Here is a 21,714-nt window from a genome sequence, read left to right as displayed (position 1 = left end):
AGCTGCAAAAATGGTTTTCCAATGGTTTTATGAAAACAAGTAAATAGGAAAGAAGAGCAAAGTAAAATTGCAATTCATATGTTCATTATAAATGCAAAATATTTAGCATATTCAGTCATGACCTTAGATATAAATACACTGTTATGCATATTTTTCAACAAGTTGGTGCATAAATTTTGACAAAATGAGGTACCTGAACATTCTCTATTTACATTGACCTATGAGAGATATTATTGTTTCTTTTGCAACATTTTCTTTAACTATACCTTTTCAAAGATGTAAAGTAAAGTAAAATGTTTCCCCCTGTCATTAGTACATTTTACATCTTTACAATTATTTTTTTTGCATGTGTGTTTAACTTTTTTTTTACATCGACTATAGTGAGTCAACACGTGTTGAGTATGAAACATGACACACAAGTTAATTTTTTTGTAACATTGTTGAAAAAACATCAATAAAATACTTACAATCGTCTGGAGTTAAACAATCAAAACTAAACAGTAGATCATGAAAATAATTTAATAAATATGCAGCTACAAAGGAAAACAAAAGTTAAATTGTACATGGAATTTGCAATTAATCTGATTCAATCTTCTCACTTTGTTCCAGGTTGTTTCCTAAATAATTTTATTTAGTTTATGTATAATAACAGTCTTATTGACCATGTCAAAATACCTACCTGACTGCCTTGTTTTATTAATTCTTGCATAAAAATGTGTACTGGACATTAGTGAGTGTATAAATCAGACTTATATTAAACTAGGCATCTACCATATTTATATTTGTCATAAACTGGAGTTGTGGTTTGTGCTCATCGGTGTATTTATGTGCGCCTGTCACAGGACCGACTGCTGAACTTGAGCTTCCTCAGACTCTTTAGAGCAGCTCGACTCATTAAGTTGCTGAGACAGGGTTACACCATTCGTATCCTTCTGTGGACCTTCGTCCAGTCCTTTAAGGTAACACACACACACAAACAGACATACACACACAAACAGGCACTCGCACACGCACGCACATGCACACGCACACTCACACTAACAATCACACCCACACCCACACACACTCACATGTTATTCTTTGTTTAGTCAAGTTAAGTTAAAAGCAGCTATGGTATATATAAATATATTCTTGTATAATACCTGCTGTCTTCTTTCCCACAGGCACTGCCATATGTTTGCCTGTTGATCGCTATGTTGTTTTTTATCTACGCCATCATTGGAATGCAGGTGGGCACCTTCGCCTTGACATTGCACACAGCAGTTTGACATCTCACGCGTGTCTCTGTTGTAGGTGTTTGGAAATATCGAGATGAACGAGGACACTGCCATTAATCACCACAACAACTTCCGCACCTTTCTGCAAGCTTTGATGCTTTTGTTCAGGTGTGTAACCTATTGCAGCAAACCCAATTTTTTATACAATAATATGGCAATTTACAGCTACTGTTCCTTTCTCATTGTTTCTTTTCTAATAAGGCTTTTTAACATGAATAAAAAAAGGTTTGACATATACAAGACAGGTTAAGTTAGAGGAAACCAACTTGCTGTAGCAACCTGTGAAGGACTGTTGGACTAAGTAGGATAAGATGTAAGTGATGTGTCTCTTCGTGCTCTCCCTCAATCCAGGAGTGCGACAGGCGAAGCGTGGCATGAGATCATGTTGTCGTGTCTGAGTCATCGAAGCTGCGATGAGTTATCGGGGAATCTTGGCAAAGAGTGTGGCAGCGACTTCGCCTATTTCTATTTTGTCTCCTTCATCTTCCTCTGCTCCTTCCTGGTCAGTACTAACAAGTGTTTACTGTTGTTTTTGTCTGAAGATTTCCGATCTCTATTTAGTCTACAGATTACAGAATTAAACAAATGGAAAAAGGTAATGAGAAGAGTTGATTAAGTGTAAATGTGTTCTATACCATCATGAAATAAGACTTAATAATACATGAAAAGAAAACGATTGATCCTACTGCTGACCAGTGGATAGGAGAATGTACCATCAACTCCAGGTCCTTTCAGTGAGACTTAATATAAAAAGTGGAATTGTTTTAAAAGCATGGTATGAGCCTTAATAGGGCACTGTTCAATGCTTTGTTTGGATGTAGATGTCATGTTTTAGTAGTATTGTTGTTTTAGGGATGTAAAACAGTTTTGAATGTATTTTTGTTATTTTTTATTATTATCATTAGTAATATTTCTTGGTTCCAGGTGTACTACAAGACCTCCTGTAGAACAGGCTCAGTTTAGTTCGCTAATGATCTACTTTGGCTTTAATCTCTGGTTAGATGCTGAACCTGTTTGTAGCTGTCATCATGGACAACTTTGAATACCTGACAAGGGACTCCTCCATCTTGGGACCACATCACCTGGATGAGTTCATCAGGGTCTGGGCTGAGTACGATCCTGCAGCGTGGTATGTAAAACACTCTTTGAGAACAGGATGTTAGAACCAGAAATAGATATTAGAGGAGAAGCAGGGCACTAACCATTTTTCGCTTTTTTTGGGGGGGTGACAGGATGTGTCCCCGTTTTTTAACTCATCACTATCCAGCACTGTGTTATCTGCTTTGGTCTCATTACTTTGCAGCCATTTAACTTAGTATTAAATCCTAAATATATAAAACCGACACACGTAACAAATGCTTTGAAACTGATTTTTTTTCTGGGTTAAAGTGATAATAGTGACTTTTCCAAGTCAAACTTTGTGTCCCTCTTGTCCGGGACTCGTCTAATCCTCCATGTCATCCTCTTGAGCCAAATACAAAACCGGCTCGGTTTTTCTTATGAATTAGCAGGGTCTCTGCTGCAAGTTTTGGGGGGATGATTAAACTCATTGCATCAACAAATGAAGCAAAGCAAGTTTTAAAGTGGTCAAGTACCCAGCTGAGGAGAACCTTTTTAGACATTGGCACACAGACGGAACCTTCAAGTATAGAAGAATGACACACTGGTTCCAGCTCGCACTTGGAAGTGCAATGGCTGCAAAGTATTCAGACATTTCCTCTACTTTGTGTTTATTCATCATCTTGTTCTTTTCCACAGCGGGCGGATTTCCTATAAGGATATGTACAATTTGTTACGTATTATCTCACCCCCTCTTGGCTTAGGAAAGAACTGCCCTAATAGGGTAGCTTACAAGGTTTGCACTTACAGACATTTCTGTCATCCGGGTGCTTTGTGTGACACTCTACCAAGAGGTTTTCGACTGAATGGCTGTGCACCAATGAAATCGCCTTTACACAAGCACCCGCTCTCCAAATTGACTGGCTTTTTTTTGATGATGCCAGAGTCCAAACAAAGCTTTCAGTGTCTTATCACGCCTGCTTTCCTAGGCTTGCAATCTTTCACATTGTTTCAAAACAACGACAAAAATTGGGAAGTCAAATACATCTAAAAGAGATGTCACATCTGAAAGCACGGCTGTGATGGAAGCCCAGCAGGGCTGTTGAAACCTTTGTCTCTGAGAATACTGGTGGTTACACCAGCAGGATGTCTGTCAGCATGCTATGGCACACATCCATGTTACAATGCTCTCATCTCTCTTCCCTCTCGTCACCATCCTGTTCCCCTTCTCCTCACTCTTTACCATGTCATGTCTCCTCTCAGGAACCCTGAGCTCCACAGTGATGCATCCCCGTGCCCGGCGTTGGCAGCCGTGGATGGCATCCTTCTAACATCTCACTAAATGAAATCTATTAACACCAGATTTCTGCTTTTTTGTGTTCTTTCCCTCTCCATGATTTTTTCTGCCCTTTGTTCATATCCTACCTTTTCTAATTCCCCATCCTTTTTCTTTTTGTTTGTGTGGTTTGATTTTCTACCCTGTGAAGTGGCCGTATCAAGTACCTCGATATGTATCAGATGCTGCTCCACATGTCCCCACCCTTAGGTTTGGGAAAGAAATGTCCATCGAGAGTCGCCTACAAGGTAGACCCTCCTCTTCCTCAGCCTTCCTTCATGTCAGCCACAGACTTTTTTTTCTCATATTGGTGTGTACCTCAAGTGTGTCCTCACCTTGTTGTGCTCTCTCTATGATATAAAATACAGAAATACAGAGTAAATGCTAAAGAAAATGAAAATCTTATCTATTTGAAAAATTTGTGGAGCAGTGTAGATTGTTATCAATCTGTGGGTATTTTCTCTGCATTCTTCACTTTGTGCCTTTACTGGACATAATTTCATCTCATCTCTCTCTTCTCAGTGTGTGGATGTGTACATGTTTGGGTTTTTTTTGTTCTGGTATCGTCTCTGTTTTATGATTATATATTTGCTGCCTTGTGTAGTGTGGTATACATTTGATTCTGTGATACATTGTTTGTTTATTCTATTCATTATTTTTTATTATTTTACACCAAGCCATCATCATATTTGGACAACAAGACAGAATGACAAAAACCACTTCAAAAGCACCATGAATACACTCTGCTTAGGTTTTCCATAGACTGTATAAAATGGACCTTGTATCTTTGACATCATGATGTAAATGACCCAATTCGAGGTTGCAGCCCCCTTGCTAACTGTAGTCTTCCGGTGTAGGTACGGAATGTGTATGTTAATGTTCAAAAACACTTTCTTCCAAACATGAAACATTATATTAACAAAACGACAGTCTCTCTATTTTGTCCTGGTCTGACAAGGCATCACGATTGGCTGATATGAGCAAGTAATTCCTGTTCCTAGATCCCATATTCTCAAAAATCTCTATGGGAGTTCTATTCCTAGCAGATATACTATTATCAGTAGAAGAAGAAGTAGTAGTACCTATTCTAAACGCTTTCCTGTTGAGTTACTTTTAACTGTTTTTGTTTTGTAACTGTCTCAGAACTGATTGTGTAGTTAGCGTGTGTGATTGCTGTGTGTGTTTGCCCTCAGCTCTTCATTCCTATCTCACTCTCTACAGACCACCTCTCTGCACTGCCACTGTTAGCACTTGTAGGTGAATGCTTTTGTGTTCAGGGGAGCTCAACTCTTAGCAGCAAAAAAAAAAGGCACTGCACTACAAACACCACCTTTATAGCAACTACATTGCTCAGGCTGCCCGAGCTTGGTGGAATGCTCCCTGCTAGCCGAGTCACACACACTCAACCTCCAGGTTGATACACCACAGAGTCGAGCTCCTGCCAATGTCGGCGCGCCTTCATGGTTCTGCGTTTACATGTCACATTTCTTCAGTCAGTGTCAGTCTTGCACACGTGCACTTTGACTTGCAGCATAGTGTTACTGTAGCAATAGCAGTGAATGTGAACGTTTGTCTTTTCTGTAAAGAGGAAGTCTGTTTGTGTGCTGGACCGTGTCTTACCGATCGGTGCTTCAACGATTCTGATCTCAAGTGAATTCAGCAATATCACCTGTGTGGGGAGAACCACTGCAGCACACAGATTGATTTCCCTGGCTTGACCCTGAGGTTGTGAGGGTGGAAGTCTAACCAATGCCTCTTTTCCTGAATGTCCCAAAACCAGCGCCTTGTCAAGATGAACATGCCGATAGCTGAAGACAACACAGTCCACTTCACATCCACCCTGATGGCCCTGATCCGCACTGCCCTAGAAATCAAACTTTCCTCAGGTCAGAAAAAAAGGAAAATAAAATAAAACGTACAATAGGAAGAAGTTACCATCACAGAGCTGAACTTGTGGTGATATGTGTGATATCTTAAATTAATGTTAGACTTGCACTTACACTTAACAAAGAGACATAATAAGAACCATGGAGGTGAAATGTCTGGGCGTGTTTGCAGGCATGGTTGCGCAGAGACTCTCTGATGCCGAGCTAAAAAAGGAGCTGTCCACAGTTTGGCCCAGTCTATCTCAGAAGACTATGGACCTACTGGTGACACCACATAAAGGTAAGTGTCTCAACATCTTATCTTCGTTTAAATTTTGTGATTTAAAAAGGTTTTAAACAGGCTTCCTGGTTCTAATTCAGATCAGAAAACTCAGCAACACAGAGAGATAAAATAAACATTTGCCTGACAAGTGAGAAATTTGAATATGGCAGTGGCCAGTTGTAATAACGCAGGTTAATTGACATTCAAGTGACACCATACACCAATAAGGTCCATATTGATGCATCATCTTAAACACCAAATAATTGATCATGGCTCAGAAAAATACCTAGTCTGGTTACCTCAAATTTATAAAATACAGTGGTCCCTCGCTTTTTTTAAGGTTCTCGCTGTTTTGCAGATACAGTTTTTAGAAACACTATTGTATATTAAATGATATTTAAACCTCACTGTGTTTTTATCTATTGATTAGGCCATTGAACATTAGAGCACAGTTTTCTGTGTCCGTGTTCTGGCCTATAAGGGACTGGGTGCGGAATTTCAAGCCTCACGTCCATAGAATTTCTAATGCTGACACAGTGTGATCAAAAAAGCTGTCATATAACCGGGTGAACAATTTGCTCTTAGAATGATGTGAGTGTATAAACTGTGTGAGAATATGTACAATGTTCATGAGGTTTTTTGAAGGGTTTATAAAGATTCCAAGGAGGGATTATTAGGGCTCTTCATTTATTTTCCCGCTGTCAAGCCCGACACCCAGTTGGAGTAGCACTAATCTCTCCTGCGCATACTTTGCTTATTATGGTAATGAAATCTCCTGCATGACCATAATAGCATTACTTCGAAATAAATTAAAATAATAAGTCAAATTCCTTACCATTTTTCATGAAGAAACACAGGATTTTTTGTGGTGGCAGTACAGAACTTCCCTACTAAAAGCACAAACCATTTTGTTTCTTACTTTTCGTCTCCGTCAGCCAACGAGCTAACAGTTGGAAAGGTGTACGCAGCTCTGATGATTTTCGACTACTTCAAGCGGAACTTCCCGAGGGTTCGACTGCAGCAGCAGCAGCAAAGTTCCCCTGGCTCTCAGGTACATCCACAAATGACTACAGGCTGTGACGACAAATTTAGTGCGATGCTGGTTGAAGCAAAGTTTGTGACACATAAGTAGGCTTATGGCTGGAATTGCAATTTTGTGGATTATGGATAATATCTTACTTTCCAAGGTATAACAAATACAAAACAAAGGTTAAAGAAAAGTAATATTTATATTATGCCGTCCTTGGGTTGACATTATTAGCATATTTATAATCATTTTTGTTTCTTAGACTTCTAATGCAGGTGCAGTTTACAAAGCGGACATTATTTCGTTTTAGGATTTTCTTTTCTCACGCAAGTGAAACCCAATGCTCTTTTTTGGGGGGTATCCTCACAATCTACTGAAACTAAAGCTCTCACAATGCTTCAACGTTAAATAATAATTTATTTTTACAATTTAAAAAACCTTTCTTCAAGAAACTTTTTTTATGGATTCTCACAGAAGAATGTTATTTAACACGATATCGCTCATTCCATTTATTTTCTTCAAAATACATTAAATAAATACATATATTTCTAAGTATATACAATTTAAATCGTTTAGCATTTGAAATATTGTTGATAGCAAACAGCTTAATAGGACATGACACACTCCACACACAAAAAAGAACAACCAAATCAGGTCTTAAGTATTTATGGATTCAGATGGTTATTTAGAACCAAAAAGTAACTTGTACCTTCCCCATTATCAGGTTTTGCTGAAAAACGTATCAAGACCCTTTGATCGGTTATTGATTCATTTAATGAACAGACAAACAAACTCAAATGCAAAAACAACATCACTTCTTTCTCACACACATTTTCTGTCTTCTGTACAGACCTGTGTGCACGTGCTTCCACAAAGATACACACTCTCTTGAACTCTGCATGCACAGCCACTTGCACAGACATGCACGCTGCTTTTTTATCCACTATGAATTTTTGTGTGGATGGAAATCCCTCACTGTTGACGGCCACAAATTTTGACATCAGACTGGCAGGTATCTGCAGGAGCATGTTTGCTACAGTCGACACACACAAACACAGTGCCTATGAGCATGACATGATGAATATTCTGAGCCCAATCGACACATCGATTTCTTTGAAGGGACTTGGGCACAGCAATATTCTGCCTGCTGCCTCTGACTGTCTTCTGCATGCTCCATCCATCTCTCCTCCACAGTGCAAAGTCAGGGCTCTTTTTAAGCCATTGCTGCCTCTGACTCACATGCAGGAGAAGGACCTGCCCAACAGTGTGAAACCTCCCAGCATACTTCAGCCTCAGACACAACACAGCAGGTCCCAGACCCGCCTCGACTCCAACTCGCTCAACAACAGAGCCGCTGAGTAAGTGCAGAAGTTCTCCAGTATTCTTGGCAAGATTCAAACTATCATGTTGTGTTGATTTGACTGGGTTTGGACACATAGGCCAACTTACGAATCTTCCTGGGTGGTGGAAAAACCTAAGGAGGGCCTCGGGATCAGGACCAAGAAGAACCCATCCAGAGGTCTGGCAGAGGACAACCCTGACACATCAGCTCTTCAGGTTAGATGCAAACAAATGTGTGCATGTGTCACTGCTGACAATGAGCCAGGAAAAGATAATTGATATTATGTTTTAAATTGCATTTAAAAATATGTTTTAACATTCATTTAAAGATGAATTAAGCTCATGTTAATTTTTTTATAAACATAGTTGTATATGTTGCACATAGAAGGAGCTCTCGTGCATGTTTCCATAATGGTACCTCATTACACGCTTACTATCAAAGAAACACACTCAACTGTAAATGTGATACTTGTTTGTAGGAATCTGTGGAGATGACAAACCTTGAGATGTGTGTCAGCGGTGCAGTTCAAGGCTCTGGGCTGGAGAATCATGGTCGAGCAGCTTCTATGCCTCGACTCAACACTGAACTGCAGGTGAAGTTTGTGCCAACTTGTTTGTCAATCTATTTGTGTTCTCTTGAAATTTGACAAACATCCAGCCTCAAAAATACATCTTTAATTAGCAACAAGAATTTGAATAAGAATGTTGTCAAATCTCATGTGTACATTTTAAAATATCCCATAGAAGATGATAATCTGCTCAAATAAACAAGCCAATTAAGGACTCTGTTAAAATTGAGCTTCTAGTTCCCATTACAGTGGATTTGTGATGCATTTGAAGGATTAAGTAGGAGTGTTCGTACATGGCTGAAGAAGTGACTCTTTCAATCAATCAGTGCAAATGTGATAATCTCCTCATTTCCTGAGTGATGCTGATTGATCTGTTCGGTAAACTAGGATCTTCTCAGTGTGAAGAGCAGTATAGATCCTCTTTCATCCAGGAGAAATTCAAACTGATCTGATTATAGCACCGGCTCTTTGGCCTGTATCATTTTTCTGCAGATGCCAACTGAAAAGAGGATGCAGGTTCAAAATGGCTATTGGCCCAAAATTGACATGGAACAGAAGAGAGTAATCTGGTTAGCAGAAATGAGGCATTTTGAGCTGTGAGGACAAGTATCCATTAGAGGTGTGAAGATGCCTAAGATATTCAGATCCTGTGCAAAAAACAATCATCTAGATTGACTTAAATAAAAAAAAAATTGCCGATCTCACTGGATGAAGCAGCATCCTTCTTGTCAGACTCCCCTAGATACCACTCTCTGTTCTATAATCTTTTGCTTGAAACCCTCATTGATTTTTTTAACTAAGGTATCCACCTACCAAGCTCTAAAAAATTAAATAGGACACTGCTTAGTGAAGCTTTGTCAATCCTCAACACTTCTTGCTGCTGGTGTTTTATTAAAGTTCTGCTATCCTTTATAGTGAGTTAATTAATTAGGATCTTCGAGGGAGTTATATTTCCAAGTAAATAAGTAATTAAATAAGTTGTACCATTTGCAAATGAGGAGAGACTTTTCCTGTTTACTTTGATGTTTATATTTTGTGGTTATATATTTATGAATAGTTACTAGGGTTATTCATTATTGATGATACCTGATGTTAAGTTAGAAAAGCCTAAAAAATATAAATTTCTAGATGATGTAAAATATTCGTTCAGTTATTAATAAACCTCTCTTCTGTGATCTGCTTCATGTTTGTGTGCAGCGGAGCTTCTCTCGCTACTCTCCAGGAAACCACCTTACAGTAAGAAAAAACTCATCGGAATAGGAATGTCCATTATTTAAGACATTTAAATGTTTGTTAGATTCTAGGCCAAGCATGAAGTTGTCTATTGTGAGAGCAGTGCGTTCAGATTGGAACTCATGGTTGAAACCACGGTTGGATCAAGAGCTCACCTGAGCCAAGGTCCGTTCATGTTTAAACCTTAACTTTAGAATGGTTCATCGCTGCCTGCTATTTTTAAATGTTGACATTTTGACTTTAAGACGATTTTTAACGTGTGTCCGGCAAGTTGACTCAATGACCTCAATAGTCTTGGCCGACACATATTTCCATGTTTTTATTTAAGAGACAGTGGATATTCCCCAGTAATGCTCTAGAGAAAAAGTGTTTCAGAACAAGGGGGCTCTGGGGCCTCCTGTGTTATCGGTTGCTTTGGCGGACAACTGGGAGTAAATTAACCAAGTCATCTTTAAATAAATAAGCAGCAGAGCTCTGCTAGATTGCTGAAGCATACATGAAGTAGAAATCCAACAAAACCTTGGTTCCACTGTTGCTTGCAAGACCCTTACCTGGAAGTGTTGGTCAGTTTTCATTTCCTCTTTTTTATTCAGTGTTTACACCAGAGCTACCTGTAACTAGCTGTAACCCAAGTGACCACTGGAGTAGCCTTCAAGAGGTCCTGCTTTGCTTCTCGTTGACAGCCTCAGTGACGTCATCAGCGATGCATGTCAGCTTGTTGAATGCTCGCTCCATTGCAAATAAATCCTTTTCTCTGAATGATCTCTTCACAAGAGGAAAGTTGGATTTATTGTATCCCAGAGACATTGCATAGAGAAGAAGAGTTTATTCATCTTAATGAACTCTGTCCTGCTGGCTGCTCTTTTGAAGGGAAGCCCCGTCCCTGTCATCGTGGAGGTGGTTTGGCTGTTGTTTATAGAGATAGTTCAGACACAGAAAACACTTCTTTTGAGTCTCAGATAATTTTGGTTGGTCCTACAAGACTTATCTATTGTGTTTCAATCTACCGGTCCGCTTGGTCCTGTGGCAATGTTCTTGAAGAACTTTAGTGAATTTTCATCTTCCATTATTCACATCTTGCTCTGCTAAAGAACTTTTAACTTTAGCTGAAGCCTTTAATTGTGAGCAACATGTTTCTGAACCTACTCACCAAAAAGGCCACACTTTAGACTTGGTTTTTACGCTTGGCCTGGACATTTCTAATGTATCTGTACATGATGTCCATCTGAGTGATTATTATGTTGTCTTGTTTAACCTGGACTTCATCCCTGAGTCTAAGCCCTTGAAAGTTAGGTCTCAGAAGCATGTCATCTCAGCTGATACTGCAGACAGTTTTTCTGCTATGTTTGACTTAACATGGACAATTTGATTCACTGTTTCACTAATCATTACGTTGAAAAACTGGATCAGGTGGCACCTGTTAAATCGAACTTGAAAATTCAGAAAAAACGGTTCCCTTGGACAAATGAACTGCTGTCCTGCTGCTCCAAACACCCCTGTCTTCTGTGAGGCTGACAGCAATGCTTTGTTGAGATTTTTCACTGACAAAATTAAATTGATCAAAGAGATAATCACTCCCCTTCTGTGTGGAACCACTGCTGTCACTGAGGCTGTCTCCACCTTGTGGTCTTATTCAGTGCTGTATCTCTGGGTGATATTTCAGCACTGGTGAGCAAAATAAAACCCTCCTCTTGCTCGTCCGACGTCCTTCCCTGTAGGCTCTTTATTAAAGTGTTTGATGTAATTGGCCCCTGGGTTACCGATATGGTAAACCTCTCTCTTTCCACAGTGTTTTTTCCCGATACATTTAAGCATGCCATTGTGGAGTTGAAAAAAGCCAGGCTTGGATCCGACTAACCTCAGTAATTTCAGGCCAATTTCTAAGCTCCAATCCTTTTCCAAAATCTTTGAGAAGGTGGTGTCTGAGCAGCTTTCATTGTTCCTGGACCAGAGCAGCATCCATGTGGAGTTTCAATCTGGCTTCTGTAAACTTCACTCTACGGAGCAGCTGACTCGGGAAAGTGCACTGTTCTGGTTCTCTTGGATCTGTCCTCAGCCTTTGACACAGTTGATCACAAGATCCTGCTGAGAAGACTGAGGGAGGAAGTGGGACTGTCTGGGCCTGTGTTACAATGGTTCTCATCAGTGGATCTGTTTTGTGGAGTCCCTCAAGGTTCTGTTCTAGGTCCTTTATAGGTCCTTTATTGTTTTTGCTGTACTTGATTCCCCTGGGTAAAATCATTCAGAGATTTTCTGATGTTTCTTACCATATCTTTGCTGATGACATCCAGCTCAACTGCTCATTTGATCCAAATGAGCCCCAGAGGCTAAACAGCTTAGTCAATTGTTTGCTAGAAATCAAACAGTGAAAACTCTTTGGAGCTAAATGTGGACAAAACTGAAACTCTGGTTATTGCTCTTGATGATAAAGCTCCAGTGTTGAGTCAGTACTTGGGTGACTTAGGCCAGTCTGTCAAACTGAGCCTGAGAAACCTGGGTGTTGTATTGGACAATGACATGTCTTGAGTTCAACACTGGCAGAGACTGTTTCCTTCAACTGAGAAAAATCTCTAAACTTTTGAAAATTATGTCACAACACGATATGGTGCTAATAATCCATGCGTTGGTGTATTCTCGAACAGTTTATCTTCGTGTCTTAACAAGAAGGAGCTGTCTCGCCTGAAGTCAAAACAAAAATCTGCAACAAGAATTCTGATCCGCTCTAGTAGAAGAACTCGCATTTCTCCAATCTTTAAAACTCTTCATTGGCTGCCAGTTTCTTTTTGGATCAATAAAATTCTTTCTTACTTTCAGAGCTATTCATGGCCAGGCTCTTCCTCATACCATCAGTGATCTGATCTAGCCTTACACCCCAGCTCGGGCTCTGAGGTCTGCAGATCAGAATCTACTGATGGTTCCGCTGTGGAACAATCTTCCGCTCCCTCTTCTTCTTATTTGTGCAGGCTTTTCCCTGACTTTCTGGGACTCCTGTGTCTGTCTTAGGTGTCTTGATCTTTTAAGTATTTTTTTTAACTGTGTATTGTTTTTGATTGTTAAAGCGCCTTGTGAGCCTGGTCTAGAAAGGCGCTCAATAAATAACTATTACTTACTTACTACATCTATGCTACCCAGTTGACCCCCTTGTGGCCAAGGTATTTTAAAAGGCTTCCTCCTGGAAGAGCTTGCCTTTAATAGGTGAGGGGAGTCTGCAGCCTGCTGGGTGGAAAGGGCATCAATTTTCTCAGTGGCTGTCATGTTTGGTTACATGGACGTTGTGTCCTATAGTAGAATATTGAAGTTTGGATGATTATTTGGCTGATATCTCGCTCACATATTCAGAAATGTTTAGAAACAGCTGCCCCAATCTTGCCCTGTGGAAAGTTAAGTTGCAATATCACAAATTAATATTATAGTTATACAAAAGATACATCTGAAAACAATCATCTTTCGTGACTGTTTTTGTTTTGAATTGCTGTTATTTCCATGAATCAGGTGATTTTAAAACACTATATCCGTGCTGTCTTTGGTCCTGTGTAGTGCCATGTGCCACTTCTCTCACACACTATCAAGTATGAACAAACAGAGATCCTAGTTAATCAAGTCATGTCATATTTTTTCTTTTTTTTTTTCAAAGTCTGTCGCAGACACCAGCTCCATGAAGCGATCAGCGTCCACTATGGCCTCACAACGCCCTCAAGAAATCAATCTTTGGGACTACAGCCTTGAAAAGCCCAGCCACACAGAGAGGCCACACCACCACCACCACCACCATCACCACCGGTGCCACCACCGCAGAGACCGAGAGCGAGAGCGAGAGAAGAAGCAGAGATCTTTGGACACACCTGTTGGAGTACAACCCTCTAGCAATGTTGGTCAGTCATGTGGGCCCACACTAGGCGCTTTAGAAATAACCATTACTTACTTACTTACTTACTTACTTACCGTACTTACTTACTTACTTACTTACCATAGTGGTATAAGTAGTGTCAAGTATTATACTTGGTGTGACAATAGTTGGTAATAGTTGTTTGCATTGTAAACTTCTCCATATAATCTATAGTTTAATAAATACATACATTCATCTATCTCATTATCTTTCTATCTATCTATCGTCCATGATCCGCCTCTTCTGTGACACTAATTGTTGAATGAAATGAAAGTCTAAAGACTCAAAGGAAACTGTGATGTTATATACAACAAACAGAGTCCAGAGATATACTAAACAATCATAAATGCTTAAGTAAGTAGGTCTCTGCTCTTCAGGTGCGGCAGGAGAGACTGGTCCTGATCTGACCTCCTCTCGAGAACGTGCCCAAGACCGTGGACGCTCCCATGAGAGGAGGCATCACCACTCTTCAGTGGACAAGCAGCGCTACTACTCCTGTGACCGCTACTGCAGCCGAGAACACTGCCACACAAAGTCTGCCGCCACCAGCTGTGCCGCCTCTCCAAGCGAGGGCCAGGACCCCAGCAATAAGCAGGTGAGACAAGCTTCACAAAATGTAAGCTAATAATAGTACTATAGACTCTCGTTAGATAACATATTTAAATAAGTATTTATTTACTTAACAATAATGTTACATTGTTTAACATAAGATATAAGTCAAGTCGTAATCTTAACACTCTCTCCACAATTTAAACGATAAATGATATGATTTCCAAGAGGACATTATTAATAATAAGAACTTTTGTGTCGTTCTGTGTTGACAAAATAAATGTGTTTTCAACTCCCCATGTACATGGTTGTCCTCAGTGTTTCAAATACGGGCCATGATTTGATTGACATAGATAGAAGAACCACAAATATACACATGCACAGCTGAGTGCAGTAAAGAGCAGAAAGTTGTGAGTGAGTCGATTAAATTTTGAGTGATTTGTTGATAGTTTTTGAGAAAGATGCTCAATTAAATGATGCAAAAAAACGAGTAAATATTACTGGTGAATGCCATTCTCATTGGAATTACAACATTAAGGAAGAAATAATAGGTGAGAAAGGAATGAAATACTTTTATAGACTGAACACTAGAAAACAATCTCATTGTCGCTTCAAATTATCTTTCTTTTAAATCAGGAACAGTGAAAGGAAAATGAAATGTTTATAATTTATATATAAATATAAAACCAATGTCTGGTCATGTCGGCCTGCAACCAAAACACAATTCAAAGTTTAATGTTGCAAATACCTTCTGACTATTGACCAACTTTAAAGTTCTGTGACATTATTTTGTAACTATGCATAAATATTATATTATCGCAAAGTATCCACAAGAATTTATGTAAGCATAAAAAGCAATTAATCACTTGAGATTTCTTCTTTCTTAAAAACCATCCACAAATTATTTATATTATATTATCAGATATAGCTTATAACTTCCTTCCACTAATTTTTCACAGAATGGAAACACGTCGTATTGAATTCATCACAGAATAAAAACACTTGTTAGTTCCTTCTTTTGATGTCTTGTTAAAATTATGAACAGTTAAAAGTGGACTTCAGTAGAGAATAGATCAAAGAGTTCAATGTCTAATTATAAATGTTTGACTTCTTTTCTTCTTCTGATGTATCTCATGGCCTTTACCACTTTCTCTCTTCATCATTCCGATTGTGTATGTTCATATTCTTTCGCCCCCCCTTACTTATTTGTGTCTGTCTTCTTCTTGCACACCACATTGATGACCTTCCCTGGGCCTGTCTCCCTGTTTCCTTTCTGTCATCCTGTTCATCACTCCATTGTTTCAAATTGCTTGTTCACTTTTCATCCAGGGCAGTGGTTGGGTTAAAGGCAGCACAGTGGCATCCAGCTACAGTTCTAGCACACCCAGTCGTGGACGTCGACAGCTCCCACAGACCCCTCTCACACCTCGACCTGGGGTGGCCTACAAGACTGCCAATACTTCTCCTGTCTGCTATGTGTCCAGTCAGGCCTCCAAAAGGCCGGGCCGGCTGAGTCGCGGCCTCTCCGAGCACGTAGCACTCAGACACAGCGGCTCCTCAAACCTGCCCTGCTCTGTGACTCGCATTAGCTCAGAGCCTTTCCTGGGCTGTCATAGAGGGGAGGCTATGAGCAGCCCGTACAGCAGTCTCCGTGAGCATTTAGATGTCTTCCAGGATGCTGCTTCACTGTGGCCAAGTCCTCGAGCCAGTCGCTCATCTAGGACCTCACTGCCTCGCATTATGGGAGCTATGCTTTCTTCACCTCAGCAGAGCCTTGGAGTGCCCAACGGATACCAGTTCAGCTTTGGGGGCAGTTCTAGCCTGGGTCCTGAGGTCAAGGCTCATAGGTATTACCAAGAGGCAGAGGAAGACGAATGGTGCTAGCATGGCTTTAACCTTTCTAATGCGTTTTTGACACGTGTGTTTGTGCGAGAGAAAGCAAGAGTCTGTGTCGGAGACTTGTTATTTTACGGTGGAAAGATCCAAATCAACACCTGCTGTAGTGACGGATATTGAATTAGAAGATTAAGTGTAGTCTTTATCAGGGCATGTAGCATTTTCCGAAACAGGATGTCGACCTTTGACAATGTCTTGTACTGTAGTATGTGTTGTGACGATGCCGCCGTAAAGACCCTTAAACACCAGCATGTAAGCTTTAATGTAGCCCCCTTTAGAAAAAAGCAAAAGTTCTTAAGAAAGAAAGAAAAGGCACAAAGATATGGTTTTTACTTTAAACCCATCTTACTCATCACTCTGCTTATATATCAAACCTATTTTTCTTTATGTATTGGATACCTATTTTTGTGTAGTAGATAGTGTGTGTAGTCTCAAAGACTGCATGTGAAAATGAGGGTAAAATTTTGGAGATGGATAGCATAGAGAGAGACATGACCAATTTCCCGAAGGAGATATCCAGAGGGATTGATAAAGTTTATCTATCTATCTATGAAACAAACTTGTTTCACTTTCCAACCTGGCACAACAAAACTGTTCGGACCTGGGATTGTGCTTCTAGAAAAAAAGGTTTTTTAAAGGTTCCTGGATCCTAAAGAAGAAAAAAAAAAACAACAACTGAATGATATGAAAATTTTTATCAACACGTCACTTTAACATCTGTGCTACGACAACACATGTGGACATAAGAGAGCTTTATTACGCACACCAGAGAACGATAACACGCTGGCCATGCAAGTTTTGTCATTGTCAGATTGAAGAAACTGTTTTGAACTGAGGTCTTGAAAAAGAAATGCATACATACATCATTTATGAAATTATCTATGTAATAATCCTAAGCACAATTTTTTGTGTGACACTTTTTTCCACCGCACACTGGATGTCCAATAAATGATTCACTAATTGTATTGATACAAACACTGAGGTTATGCTATTACCTCTTGATTTTCTTCTTGACAGAGGCTCAAGGCCTCATATTAATACCAAGCCTGTGAATCCAAAATTGTTTCAATCAGTCTAAGACCTGTTCACCACTGCCAATGGAGCAACTGAGGTTCATGAAATATACATCATTTGATAGCAAAGATACATTGAATATCTTAAGATTGTATAGCGAATGACTAAAGTCCACTTCATGCATACGCAAGAGTACTTTTGAGAGTCAGTACGGCGGCATTTAATTTACACTGACTGTCATGTAAACAGGATGATTTGGGTGACAGCGATGTTGGTCGAGCTCACACACATGAGAACACTGCTGTGCGTGTTTTTATGACTCCATCATTCCACCAGATGACTGAATCAAGTCTTTTCAAGTGAGGATGAGAACTTCACGTGCATGATTGTGAATGTGTTTTATCAAAGCGATATCCTGGTTTGTATCTTTTTTCCCTTTTTCTGTATGTACCTGTATGCATATGTAAATATCTGTGTCATATGGCAAAGTTCGTTTGGACAAATCACAGTTTGCATTAGTTTCAGGTGTAATATTTCTTATAGACTGATGTTTTCAGACAAAGTGCCTATTCTTTTAGATAAACTGTAGGAAAAAAATGCAACTGTTTTCTACAGCATCCACGCTCTGTTGAGGACACAGTGTACAGAAAGACCTGTGAGCAGAGAACCCACAGGTTAAGTTCACAAATGTCTACTGTTTAAGAAGTTTGAGCGAGGGCAGAGACCTAAGAGAGCATTTATAAGTCTTGAAAGCTTCACCAAAAGATCAGGCCAGTGCGTCAGCAGGCACATTTGGCTACTTTGTGGTGTATTTTATATCTAAAGCGTGGATGCAGCAGTGACACTATTGTGAGCTCCAGTATTTGCCTTCAGATTGATTGTCAAGAATGTTTTGCTAGACTCAGATGGCAAAAATATTCCCAGAATGGTTATTTATGAGGTTCTGGATGATTAAATCTCCATTTGTGTTGATGGTTTTCATACTTCGCCTTAATATCTGAACCATCCATGGTTGTGTCGCAAGAAGGAAGAAGATGATTGTGACATTTGTGATGAACAATCCACACTACATTCAAATCAACGAGATGCAGAAACCTGTTTCACACAGTGCACATGATTTAACAATGCCTTGTGTTTTTGATGATCATATCCAAATCAGGGCTTGAACCTCAGTTGTAGGTTGAACCTTTACTTTTCCTCCATTGAAATTGAAGTGTGTCTTGTCCTTGTTAAGAAAAGAAAAAAAGGAAAAAAAGCATGACTATGAATTATTCTGGAATGCCTTTCTGTTATTGCGCAACCTCCTGCCTGTGTGTGAAAGCGTTAAACTCATTTGCATCAACTGCTGTTCTTTAAAAGAGAAATAATTTTTTTAATTATTATTTTTGACGTATTATTAAGGTAGGGACAGCTCCATAACACTTTTTAATGTCCAACACTGCTATAATTTCTCGGCCTTGAATCAGATACCATTACAATACTCATGGTTTTCTCTCCTCTCTCAAGAGTTTATGGCTACATTCATTGTATCATCAATTTACACTTAAATACCACATTCACCATACCAGGTTATGTAATACTGCCGTGGCTTTATAAAAAGTTCATGACAACATCTTCAAACATTTGACAGTAGTCCACTCCAACTGAACATCCTCCAAATGTGAGTAAGCAAGAACTAAGTGCTTAAAATGACCAACAAGTTTTCTACCAAATTATTAACACCCATTAAAAAGCTTCCATGTGAAACCTGTTGGCCAGAAGATTTGTTTTATAGATATAACCTGGCTAATGTAGCAAGATGATCCCTAGCTTGAGAACAGCTGAAGAGTTCAGTGGGTTAAAATTAAGTTTGTATATTATAATTGTCTCTCTTCTCTTTAAATGAGGGAAGATGGTGGAGGGGTGGGTGCAATTCTGTTTGTATGTCTGACAACATTCCCTACCACAGCATGGATAATCTTAACCAAGTTTGTAATTTATTTCTCAACATATTTCTCATATATTATGCAACAAACCAAAACTGAAATGTTGTTTCAGTATTTTCTCGTTTGTTTTCGGAATCCCTTATGTTGAGAGCTTCAAAAGTTACATTACCTTTTTGTTTCCTATTAAGAATGTGCACACAGTTGCACCATACACACATTTGAAGCAGGGTTATAACATTTATATTTGGCAGATTTCTTCATTTTGAAAATGTAAATGTGTAATCAGTTCTTATGAGTGAAAGATCAGCTTGAAAGGGGAATATCTTGTGTGCTTGTAGCTGTTTGACTCGCTTTTCCAATGCAAGGTGACATTTGTTTATGCTTTTGGTTTTTAAAGTTACAGTTTTGATTAACCTGCATTTTCCCCAAGTTCTCTATCTGATCAATGGATTCCAGTAGAGAATGTTACTACCTTAGCTAAGCGTTGACTCTTGGGGTAACATCAGTGAATTTAATGCAGATAAAATTAATTAAACTAAACTAATTTCTAGCAGTTTGCTACATCCAGTTGACATTGTTAAACACATGAGTTGATCCAGTCAAGCTGAGATTGGTGGTGAATCAGCCCTAATTTGGAGAAATCAGCACTTGCTTCCAATAACGGAGACATATACACTGACATTGTTTTTTAACTGATGTGTAAGGCAGATATCAACTTCTGTAAGCTGTAGGAGATCTTGGAAGAGATTCATCACTCATGTAGCATCCATAGAAAGCTGGACAGCGACCTCTGCCTCACGATGAGCTGTACACACAGTGCTCTGCATATCTCAGCAAAGTAATAGAAAGGTTGTGTTGCAGGTTGAAATTGTCATAGATCTAGCTAGAGCTAGCCAGGACTGAGTTGTGCACCATCCTGGACCAACCCACGCTGGACTGTGAGGGATGGCCAATGCTAGGATCTTCCTCACTACCAATGACTTAGTTTAGCAAACAGCTGGACCGGCATTTTCTTCCAACATGAATACAGTGCAGGGTTGTTCTTATTTACTAAATCTAAATGGCATCAATATCAACACATTAGGAGACGAGCAGTGAGGCGTTGTATTTATTGGATGAGTAGGCCTAGTTGTCATGACAACATATTCGTAAACGACATGGGCTATGCAACCTTACAAACCCCCTAACTTCCACTTGTGTAGTTTGTGTTAGATTCACAGTGATTGTGAGCCCACAATACTTCCAAAGGCCCTCCGATCCTCCCGTAGGATGTCTTTACAGTTGTAGAAGGGAAACTCTTTATATTGTCATGACTCTATAAGTGCATGAATTACATTGACTTGGAAAAGTCTGCACATCTTAAATGTCCGATAAATAAGGTATGTCAAAACAAATTACCAACTTCGTTTTCCAGATAAGTCTTATTTTGACGCTTAACTTGACACCACCTTGCATCTCTTTCTGCCCGTGCTAGTGACCAATTATCCCAAACATTCAAACAAAGTCGCTTTTCTCAGAAGTGAAGACGTAGATTTGGCTTTGTCTGACAACATACCAATGTTTGCATGTTTTACCTACGTATGTGCATGTGGAGACTTTTTAGATACCATGTGTTTTTTTGTAATGTTTGATATGAATTTGTTGAGAAAACATTTCTATTATAAACAGTATTGTTCCAGTTCCATTCTGTGCTGCAGAGCTGAAACATTCCTTTATTTCAGGTCTTGGGATGCAATGAAATGATTGTTTGCCTGATTTATTTTTCTTGACCGGACTTGGGATTCTGCTGTTGTTTCTATATTTAACATTTTGTATAAAGCAAAGTTTCTTGAATAAAAACAAAACAAAATGAAAAAGTTTGCTGTGTCAAAATGTATTTGCTTTCCAACTAGAGTTCAGGTAATCACCTCCCAGAAAGCAGGTTGCTGGTTCACTTCTAGCTAAAGGTAACCTGGGTTCTTTCTCTGTGGAGTTCTCCTAGTGCTTGTGTGGGTTTACTCTTCGCACTCCGTTTTCCTCCCACAGTCCATGAACGTTCAGATGCTGATAAAGAACTCTAAAATTGACCACAGGTCTCTCCCGGCTCTTGCCCTAAGTAGTGTGGACAGGCCCAGACAGATCTATGAACCCCGAAGCGTTGTAAAATGTTTCTTACCAGCGATCAAGACTGGTAAAAAAAAAAAAAAAATAGAAAACTTGTTACTCACATTTTTATTCCAGTCGTAAGCTGTCAAAAATGTACTTAAAGGATATAAACTATTTATTTAATTAAATAAACATAAATGTTTCATTTCCATGATTCTTAACCGTGTATTAATATGTGTATAACCGTCTACGTGTATAACATATTAAAAATAATAGACGACCTTTCTGATGAAGCGCGAACAATGAAATGTGCGTGCACTTTTTTTATGGGGCGGTGATGTAACACCCTGTCCTAGACGTCACTACAGA

At 39.4% G+C, this 21,714-nt stretch overlaps 1 protein-coding gene across 1 annotated transcript in view; it reads left to right on the top strand.

Moving 5' to 3' along the window:
• The window catches only part of cacna1ba (calcium channel, voltage-dependent, N type, alpha 1B subunit, a), a 67,944-nt gene extending 46,828 nt beyond the window's left edge, over window positions 1-21,116 (top strand). Inside the window, exons 33-48 of the mRNA XM_087798300.1 lie at window positions 843-959; window positions 1,164-1,229; window positions 1,294-1,385; window positions 1,629-1,779; window positions 2,279-2,406; window positions 3,824-3,920; window positions 5,453-5,558; window positions 5,731-5,838; window positions 6,756-6,871; window positions 8,042-8,205; window positions 8,287-8,404; window positions 8,668-8,781; window positions 9,955-9,993; window positions 13,625-13,862; window positions 14,254-14,471; window positions 15,755-21,116. Of these exons, the coding sequence (XP_087654426.1) occupies window positions 843-959; window positions 1,164-1,229; window positions 1,294-1,385; window positions 1,629-1,779; window positions 2,279-2,406; window positions 3,824-3,920; window positions 5,453-5,558; window positions 5,731-5,838; window positions 6,756-6,871; window positions 8,042-8,205; window positions 8,287-8,404; window positions 8,668-8,781; window positions 9,955-9,993; window positions 13,625-13,862; window positions 14,254-14,471; window positions 15,755-16,309 (2,427 nt within the window). The 3' untranslated portion in view covers window positions 16,310-21,116. The remainder of the gene's footprint in view (window positions 1-842; window positions 960-1,163; window positions 1,230-1,293; window positions 1,386-1,628; window positions 1,780-2,278; window positions 2,407-3,823; window positions 3,921-5,452; window positions 5,559-5,730; window positions 5,839-6,755; window positions 6,872-8,041; window positions 8,206-8,286; window positions 8,405-8,667; window positions 8,782-9,954; window positions 9,994-13,624; window positions 13,863-14,253; window positions 14,472-15,754) is intronic.
• The last annotated feature ends 598 nt before the right edge of the window (window positions 21,117-21,714 follow it).

This window comes from Callionymus lyra, chromosome 1 (genome assembly GCF_982586985.1).
Source record: "Callionymus lyra chromosome 1, fCalLyr1.hap1.1, whole genome shotgun sequence".
NCBI classification, from domain to species: domain Eukaryota; kingdom Metazoa; phylum Chordata; class Actinopteri; order Syngnathiformes; family Callionymidae; genus Callionymus; species Callionymus lyra.
Note: the sequence above shows the minus strand (reverse complement) of the source record. Positions and strands in the feature narration are given on the sequence as shown.